We start from the raw sequence: 12,425 nt of genomic DNA on the forward strand, positions 1-12,425 counted from the left end.
AGAAACTAAGAAATCTAAGAAATACCATCCTCATTAATCTCTTAGAAAGAGAGGGATCTCCACCCTATAGGTGCTCTGTGCTGTGTGTGACCCAAGTGAGCCCATCCAAGCCAGTGGGCAGCCAAATCTTGCAGATTGCGTGGTGTAGACTGTAAGTACAGGGGTGATGTGACCCCTTTTCTCTGAAGGTGTCCAGTTGGACTTAGGGGTTTCTTTCCGTCTGGCTTCTGTGAAACCATTGGCTCCCAAGGAAATCCTGGGAGATCCTACACACTCAGAGCCACTTGGCTGAGTTTGTGCATTAATTTAGGTCTAGCACCAGTTTCAATGCAAGGTCTAACTAAATGAGGTGGGGTCTCATTGGCTTCTTGTGGGACGCCCATGACATCTGCCTGGCCTGGAGATGTGACTCTGTTTGGCTCAGCACTCAGTGCTGCTGTTTTCAGAGAGCTGTGGACACCAATTCCACCTCCTGGGGACTGCAGGAGGAGAAGAGGCCTGTTCCTTGTGTAACCCAACAAAGAGTGAATCTGAACACAGGGGCACCCCGACACTGTGATCACCCCACTTTTGAACAGTGTTATCCTGCCTTCCTCTAAGGATCTGCTGCAAAGAGCACTTAAAGAAGGGCCTTTTGCCCGTGATGTGACTGTTCTTGCTGACTTCATTAGGGCTACTCTGATGTGTGATAAATGGTGAGCAGTTCCAAAGTACTTCTGGCACTGTAATCTTCTGTTTGTTTAATAATAGCTATCATTTATTATCTGACTTCCATACTGGTACAAATTACACTACAGCTATCCTGACTGGCTTGAGTTTTATAAAAACCTAAGAATATTAAGGCAAATTTGATAAAAACCTAACAACATTAAAATCAGAATTTTGAGGTAGAGAGGTAGCTCTGTCTTGTTTTTAAAACCAGCTTAATTAAAACCCTATACCCACAAATTCTGTTCTGAAAATAGTTTATCACCAGCCAGCCTCTTACAAGACATCTTTTTGTATTTCAGCATACTTGTCAGCCACTACCTTGAGCCTTCAGAGTCTATGTTTAAAAATGCCTAAAATAAATAACATGCACCACATGTAAATCCATATTTAAAATTCTGCAAAGCCATAAAATTCTTGATTAATTGCTTTATTTGGTCACAAATAATCCATCTGACTCACTTGGGTTTAACCTGCTAATATATACCACACCTGTGACTAAAACTTCCCTGAAGTAAATACTGTTCCTTGTCTCTGTTCACCTAATGCTTCTAAATGATGTATTTAGAGAACTACTGTCAGAGGAGAACTTTGGGAGTTGGTGGAAACTCCCTGCAGATCTTTGTAATCACACCAAAAGCCCACCTCTGGCACATTTAATGATGCTCTCATCTCCCCCTGAAAGAGCCTAAGATAGATGAGAGGCAGGTAGATGAATTGCACTGCATTCTGGAAGTAAATTTTTTTCTCTTGCTGTGTGGGTTTTGGTTTTTTTTTTTTTTGTGAATGTCTGAGATTAACCTGTCTGGGGTGAATCAGTTGCAAAATGAGATGGGTTTTTAACAAATTTCTACTTCATTGTTGCTAATATACTTGCTTTTTTTGTTTTGTTTTTTGTCTGTGCTCTTGTATACTTTTGAATTTAAACACATGCAGAATAGCAATGGCTTAATTAGTTAGTTGGATTGGTGAGCAGTTCAGTATAATTATTAAATCTTGTAGTATTGCTTCTTTAATGGTTATGCTACTCACTATGAAAGTCCTTAACTAGCAGAAGTTCCAACAGATCAGTGCAGGATTACCCTGATTTGCTCATGTATATTATCATAGAATCATAGAATTGGCTGGGTTGGAAGGGACCTCAGAGATCATCAAGTCCAATTCTTGATCCACTACTGCTGCAGTTACCAGACCATGGCACTGAGTGCCACATCCAGTCTCTTATTAAATATCTCCAGGGACGGAGAATCCACTACTTCCCTGGGCAGCCCATTCCAATGCCTGATCACCCTCTCCATAAAGAAATTCTTTCTAATATCCAACCTAAACCTCCCCTGGCACAACTTGAAACCATGTCCTCTTGTCTTGCTGAGAGTTGTCTGGGAAAAGAGACCAACCCCCTCCGGCTACAACCTCCTTTCAGGGAGTTGTAGAGAGTGATGAGGTCTCCTCTGAGCCTCCTCTTCTCCAGGCTGAACAGCCCCAGCTCCCTCAGCCTCTCCTCATAGGATATGTGCTTAAGTCCCTTCACCAGCCTGGTTGCCCTCCTTTGGACCTGCTCCAGGACCTCGATATCCTTCCTAAACTGAGGGGCCCAGAACATATCCTGATGGTTGGAGCTGAAAAAGGCTGCTTATGGATGTCAGTTTATTGCTCTCTATAGGTGTGGTACTGCCAGTCAGCAGGACAGATCAGGTATTACTGCTAATTGAGAGTGCTTCATTTCAAGCAAAAGCCAAGAAGAAATAGAAATTCCTACACCAGCTGTAATGTTGCACAGCCAGTTTTCTTAAAACAAAAATCCCCACTAAATTGCTTAAGCTGTGTATCTGGAAAATAACAATAATAGGGGTTCTTTGTAAAACTATATTTCGTTTTGTTTGCAGATAAAATAGGGTACGTTCTACTAATTGCAGGGACAGTAAAAACAAATGTCCCGTACAGCCAAAGCCAGATGAGCGAAAAAGAGAAAGCACATTCTGAGAACAAACCAAGAGAGCATTTCGCATTCGCACACATGGATTAGATCGCTATAACCAGATCTGCGGTTCAGGTTAACTCTGGGAGCAGCTCCATCCAGCCCATCCCTGCTCGGTGGCTGCCGGGCTCTGCTCTCCCAACACCGCCACCTGCCAGCAGCTGCCCCTCATAGCTTCTTCTTTTTCGTTTTTATTTCTGTTCCTCCTCCTTTCATTTTTAATTTTTCCCCCTCTTAACTTCCCTTCGTTTTTTTTTTCTTCTGTTTTCCACCTATTTCTTTGCTTACCACTGTTGACAAGCTCTGACTTTTTGCTATGGATGACTTAAAATTAATGGCCATTAGTCTCCTCTCACTCATTTGAGTGTGAATGAGGGCACCCATGTGAAAGAGAGGAGGCTCCAAATTGATACATTTCATTCCACAACCTCATCTCAGAGCTTTTTAAGCCTTTTCATTAAAAAACAATTAAAAATAATAAAACAAAATGATCAAACAAAGAAACAAACAAGCTACAAAAAAACACACAACCAACCAACCAAGAAAACAACTGAAAAACAAAAGCCTGAGAGAAAATCTGCTGTAAAACAGGAAGAGCAGCAGGAGGAATGAACTCAGGAGGTAGTGTCTCAGGAGCTGAAGTGATGAGCTTACAGGATGCGTGCCATCAGAAACTTGTCTTTTAGGAAAGTGTCAGCCTTTGCCTTTCTGTGCCTGGTAGGGTAGGGGCAGCTTTTGAGCTGGATCCTGCCTGGAGGGTAAAATCTGTCAAAATAAGCTTGTCTTTTGCAGGGGCAGGGTGTGGGTTCAAGAATCTCTGCATGCAGAGCCACTCTCTCTGGTGCAGAAAAGGTCCATCCTCATCTGCAGTCATCAATCTTCCATTTTATAAGATGTCTCTAGGACACTCCTTGTTTGTTGCACTTATTAGCTGCTATAGCAGCTGGTCAAAATGCAGGTTTTGGTTTGTCTCAAACTGAAAACAAAGAAGTACCTCATGTATGTCACTCTTCATGTGATTTCATTAGCTCTTATCCTTTATCAGACACAGCAGATGTTCAAGGGTAAACCTAACATGAAAACACATAACTCAGACAGAATAATTTTTATTATCTCTGGAAGACATGCTGTTTACAGCAGCAAAGTAACAAAAAGGAACATGAGCCTATATGCCACTGTTCTGTTTGCTTATCCTGTGGCCTTTTGAATAGCTTCTGCTGGGAATCCCCTAGTTAAGACAGCATCTGCACTTTGGTTATAATTCACCTTTTTTGTTTTGTTGTTTTAGCATATATAATGTGGGCTACTACAGCAGTCCATTGTCTCTGTGTTGCAGTGATATTTTCTGCCACATACAAATATTTTTCAAATTGAGTTACTGATAGCATTTATATCCAGTTTAGCTTGTGCTTGGTTTGCATTTGTACAAATACAGATGATGAGGGTCATTTTGAAGACTTCCAATGAGGAGCTCCCTTTTGTAAAGCTAATTTTTTTTTTTAAAGTTCTTAGAAAGTGTAATTTAAATAATAGAAGTATGTAAGTTTGACCATGCCAGGACATTCTATGTTAATAAACTTTTAAAATGTTACTCATTATCTTTATCTTGCCACAAATAAATTAAATGCTTTGCATTTTCCAGGGGTTTATGATGAGTTATTTGATAAAATTTATAAACATTTATACAAGTAAGTCTCACTGTAACATTTAGATACTTTATTGTACTTCCCTTTTATTTAAGCACTTTGATCAGATGCCATTTTTAATTCTGATACAGTTTTAAAACCTCTCAGTGCACTCCCTCACTTACATCCACTGTTTTCTGAATATTTTGCAATTGGGAACCTTTGTGAGGAGCACCTTGTTGATATACTCAGGCCAGTCTTGAGGTTTATTAATGTTATCTCCTGGAGGAAAGAAGCCCATACAAGAACTACTGCTGGCTCACACTGGTAGATGTTCTTGCCCCTTAAAACACAATTAAGCAGAGAAACAAACGAGCATGCCTAAGCATTGTCCATTGTGATCCTGTGAATTCCTTCTGAGCTTCCCAATTGCTGTGTGCTGATGCACAACGATAATAAAATACTTTCCCAAATTACAGGCCTCTCTCTGCAAGAATTTGCAGGGCTGAAGCTTATTAGGCTCATGCCTGCAACTACAGCAGATATGTCTGACCTTCTTTTTGATTATCTAAGTTACTGGAATTCAGATTCTGTAGCAAAATGTTAATAATGATAGAAATGTGTGAGCAAACCACCTTCAGTGCCTCGTGAATGCCAAGTCATGGAGCAAAACAAAACTGGAAGCAAAGACTTGTACCAATTTGCATAAACTTTCTTCTTTATTTTGAGATGTCTCATAAATACAAATAAACTGTGTTAAAATAATGCATAGCAACATGAAAATATTAAAAGCAGGGAGACTCCCAGTGGTGAAGTAAACATGTTCCTATGTAGCATGTTTATTGCATGCTTTTTTTCCTGGCAGACCTATGCCACATATCTAGAATTTCCCAAACAAGAGATAATGCATGTGAATTCTAGAGATTCAGTGCCTTCCTCTGCTTCTGGAAGAATTCTCTAGCTCTATTAAGAATGGGCCTTCTAGAAATTTTGACTGATCAGTAAGCAGATAATCATGAAGAAAGCTATGAATGTGATCACTGTCTTCTTCACTGTTACTATTATTAACCATAATTTTTTTTTTAGGTGGGTGCTGAGTTGAACCTTTTTTATAACCAGCTAATGGTTGACATTGTTTTTTGCTGACCACTAGGAAAACATAAGAGAGGGAGCTGAATTACACACAAAATGTTTGTGAACAGCTACCTCTGTCAGTCTGGATGAGCCCAGGCTGACCAGTAAACAGAACTAATGAACATATCCTTTAAATAACAATGGATACCATGTAAAGCTTACACACAAGAGGTAAGGTTTTTGATGACATGACTTCTGCCTTAACTGCTGGCATATGATAAAGTCTGTACGTATATCTGACAGGAGGACACAGCCTGATTTTGCTAAAATTACCACAGCCTTGAATGTTGCTTGGGGAAATAAGTACCCCTTCGAACAGGGATGCAAAAGGGGAAAAAAACTTGAAACTGTAGAATTACAACCAGATAGGATGCTGACCTCTGGTAAGGTAGACTTTGGGATATAGGGTAAGGGAAAGGTAAAAAGCTAAGAGAAGCACCGTACCTGTAGCACTGAGTAGGTGAAATTACAGTGGATGGATTAAGATGGCATATTTCTGTTCCAGGCTGAGTTTCATTTCATGAGAGATTTAAATGAGGGGCTGATTTTCCTCCATGACTTGTCACCATTATCAATATCAGGAGGAAACAGAGGTTGCTGCTAACAATGAAGCATCTCCCCTCTTCCCTGATGAAAAGGGAGATAGGAGGCCAGGGCATCAGGAAACTCAGAGTAGCACCAGCCATAAGCAGGCTCTTCTTCTGAGCAGCTCCCAGGCTGTGCAGTGTGGTGTAGGCATGGTATGGGGAGGCTCAGAGTCCCATTTCAGCAGGTGATTCAAGCAAGGAAGATGGGCAGATTCCTCACTCTGGTGCTACCACAAAAGAGGCATGTGACCTCACCCCACGGACAATGTTTTCATGCCACAAATGCTGTTTCAGAGGTAAGTTTTAGGCCTAATCAGTGTGTGGAAGATGCTTTAGTTATGGTCACATTTTATATGTATTTTTTTTTTTTTTGCATAGGAAATGTACAACTGTGTAACAAATCTGTGTACATTGCTCCATAACTGCCCTGTCTTAGGTGTGATTTCATTATGTGTTCTTTTTAATCGAATGAGTTATGGCTGTGACTGAGTGAGAGGTTCAGTTGCTGCAGCCCCTTCATTTTATAAAGGAGATGAAACTTTCTATGTTTTCAGAGTATTTTAGTAATTTCCCTGCTGTTATGTGGATGTCTGAATTGTTGAGGCCTTCATTGTGATTTGTATGCTTTTCACACCGACTGATGTTAATATTTAATGAATTTTAGACCATCATGAAGAGAAGATTCAATGCACACAATGATATAAGTACTCTCCAGTGGTAGTTGTCACTTGAGAAATTATTAGGGTGGATTTTTTTTTTTTTCCTATGGCTGTTCCATTAGAAGGACTGAGGCTGCCCTGGAATTAAAAGACGGAAATGTAGCCACTGCTTACAGATAGAGAAGTAAGAAAAAGCCAGTTTGGCAAGAGATTCAGTAAATCTTTCCAATGGAAAAAACATTCAGAAACGTGAAAATCTCTTCTGTAGTAGCGTGTAATAATATGTACCTCTGCGGGCTCATCTGTGTTTAAAATGCAGTGAGTCGTGAAAACTACATTTCCCAGAAAAATATACGTCCAGGTCATATACATTATATTTACGTACTGAGTTTGTTAAGTATTCAATACAATGTGGAACAAATTTTCTGCCCTGTTTGTATTTTTTTGGGAATAGAAACCCCTTTTAATGGCATATAGATTATTAGTTTGCCTTTGCAGCTTCAACCTGTGCAGACTGAGACTACAGAATAAGAAAAAAAGCAAGCTTTCTTTTCCCATAGAGAGAGATTTTGCTAGTGGTGTCTACAAATTTATGATTATCAGTTTTCAATTATCTTTGTCATGGGTGTGATTTTAGCTTTTAGGTTTGCTTCCTACCCTATAGGAAAAACTGTGATGGAAATGAGGTGTACATCGTATCTTAATTTTGAGGACAAGGCAAAAGGCTTTCAGAGGTCTTGGCTTGGAGTTTTAGTCTTAAAATGAACATGCCAATCTAATTGTCTTGCATTTTTCTGTCAAGCAAATTTTTTTTCAAAATAATCCTGTGAGTACCAGCCTGCCATACACCTGATTTGCCACTGTTGTAAGCTTTTTTTTTTTTTTTTTTTCCGAAAAGCAGCTCACATCCACCCCCCAAAGAAAGAAAAAGGGTCTGAAAACATTTTTCAGTTTTTTGTCAGACTGATTTATTTTAGAGAGCATTCATGTCCCCAAATGAAACATTCCAGTCTGAAGGAAAACGATTTGTAAAATAGGCTTGGGAATCTCTGTCACAGAAAAACCTCCTGTCAAACAAGTGTCATCCCATCCAAATCATATGTGCAAAAGCTTGGTTTTGGTGTTGTCTGTAGCTAATATCATGTGTGGTTATGCCTAAGATAGCCTGGACCAAGGATAGCCTGGATACCTAGGTATAGCCTGGACCTGGAAAGGGAAAGTGTTAAGGAGCAGCTGGAAAGTCTACAGCCCACCGGGGAGAGATGGACCGAGGGACCATCAAGGCAGGTCAGTCTCCGGGAGGGAAAGCATGACCCAGTAGCTGTCATCCCCCAGCTCCCCAGCCGCTCAGAGGCGAGAGGGGGTGAGGGGGAGGTGGAAGGACCCCAAACCCCCCCAAGCACCGGGCTGCCCCGATGCGGAGAGGGAGCCCCGGAGCTGGTCGGGGAGGGTCGGAGAAAGCCCCTTCGGGGGGCAGCGGCCCCGGGAAGCGGCGGGCTCCGGCTGCGGGAGTTTGCGCTGCGGCTGCTGCGAGAGAGGGGGCAGTACAGGGGCCGGAGGGGGGGCGGGAGGGGATCTCGGCGGCCCCGGGCGAGCAGGCGGGCAGCCGGGGAGCGGAGTCCCGCTGCTGCGTTACCCGCTGGCAGCCTCCGGATCCCCGTCCCCCCTCCCCCCCAGCCCCGCTCCCTCCCGCTCTTCCCTCCTTCCTTTTCCCTGCTCCCTCTGACTGCCGGTAAACCCTGCCCGCAAGCACCAGTGGCACTGACACGAACCGGGCTGCCCAGCCCGGGACCAGCCCGCCGGAGGCAGCGGGCTCCGCCGCTCCCTGCCCAGGTACCGGGGTCTGCGCCGCTCCGGACCTGTCCGAGGAACCACGTTTCCTCCCCTTCTACTCCTCTTTTACCTTTTCCTCTTCTTCCTCATTGCGCCTCTTCTACTCGATCCTCTCCCTTTCCCCCCGCCCCAACCCGCCGAGCGGCCGCAGCCCCCCGACGCCGCGGCCGGCCCGGGCGGTGCTCGTCGGGGCCAGGGGAGGGAGTGGCCGGGCATCTCCCGGCAGGGAAACGGGGTCTGGGGCTGGCAGCCTGTCTGTGCGTCTGTTTGCCGGGGGGGAGGGAGGCATGGGGGCCGGGGGGTGCCGGAGGAGGGACTATGGGGAGAGGAAGGTATAAGAAGGGATGCGGGAAGGGGAGGGGGGGATGATGGAAAGAGGGGGTGCGGGGCCGAGGGGCAGGCGCTGACAGCTGCTTTCCCCGCACCCACAGTCCCCTCCCCCGGTGCCGCCGTGGGGTGGGACTCCCCGGCGGGCCACTGTCTCCGGTCCGGCTCCCCACCCCCCTGCAGCCGCCTGGCGCCGGGGGTCGGTGCAGGAGGGGGGGGGCGGTCGGGCTCCGCCACCCGACGGAGCGTCCCGGAGGCTGCCCCGCAGCCGGCGACCAGCGGCACCCCCGGGACGATGCCCCGGCTCGGCTCAGGCTGGCCGGCGGCGCCGCGCCTCGTCCTCCTGGGTGCCCTCTGCCTCCCCGGGGCGCTGGCCTCCTCCCTGCTCACAGGTAAGGGGGGCAGGGGGTGGGGGGGCTCGGAGCGGGCTCGAAGGCTGCGCAGTTGCCCACCTGCCGCCGGGACACGCCGTCGGGCGCGGGGGCTGCCTGGCATAGCGCAGGAAGGGCGGACGGTGGGAGGTGTAAGTGCGTGGTTTGGTGCAGGTGAACACAAGAACCATACCCCCTCGCTTCCCCCCCCCCTTTTTTTTTTTTTTTTTTTGGTTTGGTTTGGGTTTTTTTTTCCTTTTACCCTGCTTCCCCTCGAGAGTTGTATTTTCCTGCCTTCTGGGGCATGGAGGGAAATGCTGAATCAATTTCTAGTGCAAGTGAGGAGCCATTAGATTTCAAGAAGTGATTCCAACATGACACAATCGCGGCTAATCAGCGCGAGGGCCATAAAGGGATTTCTAACTTGATTCCGTTTGACAGTCAGCCTGCTAATTTTGACTCATTTGCCAATTGGCTGTCGTGCATTAAAAGATTGCTTGGTTTAGAGCTCATGCTTTACTACTGGTCCAAGTTCTCGGAGCATAATGGACAGCTTTCTGCTGATTTCAGTGAGCTCTGGATCTATCATTAGAGAAGTATCCTGCTTTGCATGGAGTACTCATTATTCTCCACACGTCATCTGAGAAGAGAAAAAGCGTCCTTCTTTGCTATAACTGGGCCACAAAGAAAGTCTAGGTTTGTGCAGCAATAAAAGGCCAGTCATTTCCCAGTTCCCTTTGGAATCTCACAGAAATGCTGTACATCCTTGCCTATATAAAGTGGGCAAATTAGAGCAAGATTTAAAACTGAAGGCTAGTTATGGAGCAGGGGTTAAATGTGAGTGGGACAAGGACAGTTTCCACAACCATCTAGGGTCCCTGAAATATGTCAGTGTTTTAAAATTTGTATTTCTGTTTCAGGATCCGTTGCAAAATGTGAAAATGAAGGGGAAATTCTGCAGATACCGTTTATCACAGACAACCCTTGTATAATGTGTGTTTGCCTGGTAAGTTTGGATTTCAGATAGTAAGAACATTCAGGCCTGTGCTAAAAGCAACTGCTCAGAGAGGGGGATATTTCACATTATCAAATCTTGGGTCCCTCTGTTGCCTTTGTGTAACGCAAGGTTATCTCAGAGCTGAGCTAATGGAAAGTAATCCAATCCATGATCTGGCAACAATTTCTTCCACTTGGAAACTCTCGGGTACAAAGTTGTACATGACTTTAATATGACACTGTGAAACTGCATTTACCGTGTGAATTTGGAGGGAGAACTGTTTCCCCAAAGTCAGGGGTGTGCTTAGGGTGTGCGTGTATCTCAGCTTAGAGAGTGAAAGGCAGGGTTTGGAAATGCTGCCTCTTCGAGGTCCCACGTGCTTGGTTTCACACCCCAGTGGCTGAGAAGCTGCACAGGGGTGCAAGGTGAAGGCTGCACCGTGACTGTACAGGCTGCAATAAGACGACTGTGAAAGCACAAGGGATGCTTTCATCTGAGTGCTTTGTTCCAGGGATGACACTGCCTGCTGTGCTGGGAATTCAGTGGTTAATAATGTTAACACATTTTGGGGAGAAACATTGCCTTTCCTTGTAACTCTGCTTCTAAGTTAAGCGTTTTTGGGAGCGATTCAGCTGGACAAGCCAAGACTTAGGAGGTATTGAAAAACAGTTGTTCTAAATAAAACTCCCTACAATATATTTAAAAGAAAGCCATAAACCTTAATTTGCTGTTGAATGCAAAGAAACGTATAGACCAGAAAGCACCTTGTTTTACATTTTGGAAGTTACAGAGTAGCTGAATGTAATGAATGTGTTCTACTTTAGGACTGAAATATCAAGACACCTCTCCTCCATCCCACCATTCTATTATTTCTATTAATATTATCAGCACTAGGCAGCATTATTATAAGTCTTTAAAAGACATAAAGAATTGTTTCAGACTGCCTTTTAGAAGGCACTCTTGGCAACTGTAGGAACCTGATCTTGAGCCCCCCTGAGGGTGTTGTATATCGCTGCACTGAGTTCAACAGGTTTTAAGTGAGATTCAGTGATAACTTTTTAGCTAATAGTGATAAAGAGTAAGTTATTGATTCTTCTGAGTAGAGGGCATGGGGAAAGGAGGGGCATGGGATGTGGTGAGTAAAGAAATGAAAGGGAAAGCAAAAAAAAGAGATGAAGCTGTGTTTTATCGTGGCTCACCTTCCCAAATATGTCTGCCACCACTCTTGCTAATGGAAGCTGATGTTAACCAGCAAGGAAGCAATTTATCTGGGAAGGAGCAGAAGTTCAGTCTTGGGCATCAGGGCAATAATGCATCAGGGTAAAATACTTGTCTTTATAGATCTCTCTAGACCTTGGCTTTATTAAATCAATGAGCACCCTTTTAATGTATGAACTGCAAAACACATTGGATGTAAGAACTCTGAATCTATGCAGTTTGCAGTGCATACTTGAGTGGAATGGTAACTGAGGGCATTTGGCTCCTTTCTGTGCAAGGAGGGCACTATGTTTTATTAAGAATATGGATGCCTAGTGAGTTACCACTGTTACTGTTTAATTTCTGCCAAGGTATGAATGCAATCTCTGTTTCTTGCATTGGAAGCTGGGAGACCTTCCTATACAGGAGAAGGAAACCAGTCTGCAGATACTGACTTTAATACTGTGCAGCATCCGAAACCATGACTTATTGGACAGCTGGCTGCTGAAATCTTTGTTCAGGCCTGCCACAAGGGAAAAGATCAATTTTAAGAGGTCTGGGGAGAACAGAAACAAAAGAAGCAATGTGGTGATTTGTGACCAGGAGGGAGGAGTACACCAGGTGTCCTTACATCTAACTAAAAATATTGATTGGTCTAATAGTGATTCAGTGAGGAACTTTCTCTGGAAGACTGGTTATACTCTTCAGAGGTAAATCTAATAGATGCTCATATCACAAGGAGTAAGCAACTAAGAAGAGAGCTTAATCAGTTGTTCTAGGAAGGAAGCAATTGCTGTCCAAGAGAGGACAGGAAATTCAACAAGAAGGCATTTGTGTAAAAAAAAACCTGTAGTGTAAATAACTGAAACACTGGATTGGATCATGGCAGCTCTCCCCTAGAGGTGATACATTTCTGTGACTGCAGCTGCCTTAAGTAACTGCACAAGTTATTGAAATGGCTCTGGGAAGCAGAGGAATGTCAAAATAACATCCTTCCAGGACTTCCCTA

At 44.3% G+C, this 12,425-nt stretch overlaps 1 protein-coding gene across 3 annotated transcripts in view; it reads left to right on the forward strand.

Moving 5' to 3' along the window:
- Positions 1-8,333: 8,333 nt before the first annotated feature.
- Positions 8,334-12,425, forward strand: part of BMPER (BMP binding endothelial regulator) — a 150,899-nt gene continuing 146,807 nt past the window's right edge. For 2 of the 3 annotated variants that reach the window (XM_030445119.1, XM_030445120.1), the window contains exons 1-2: positions 8,334-8,524; positions 10,143-10,228. In XM_030445119.1, the coding sequence (XP_030300979.1) occupies positions 10,214-10,228 (15 nt within the window). In that variant the 5' untranslated portion in view covers positions 8,334-8,524; positions 10,143-10,213. Of the gene's footprint in view, positions 8,525-9,093; positions 9,244-10,142; positions 10,229-12,425 lie in introns of those variants that run through there. The other variant, XM_030445118.1, reaches the window with a different exon arrangement.

Source organism: Calypte anna, chromosome 2, assembly GCF_003957555.1.
Source record: "Calypte anna isolate BGI_N300 chromosome 2, bCalAnn1_v1.p, whole genome shotgun sequence".
Classification (NCBI taxonomy): Eukaryota; Metazoa; Chordata; class Aves; order Apodiformes; family Trochilidae; genus Calypte; species Calypte anna.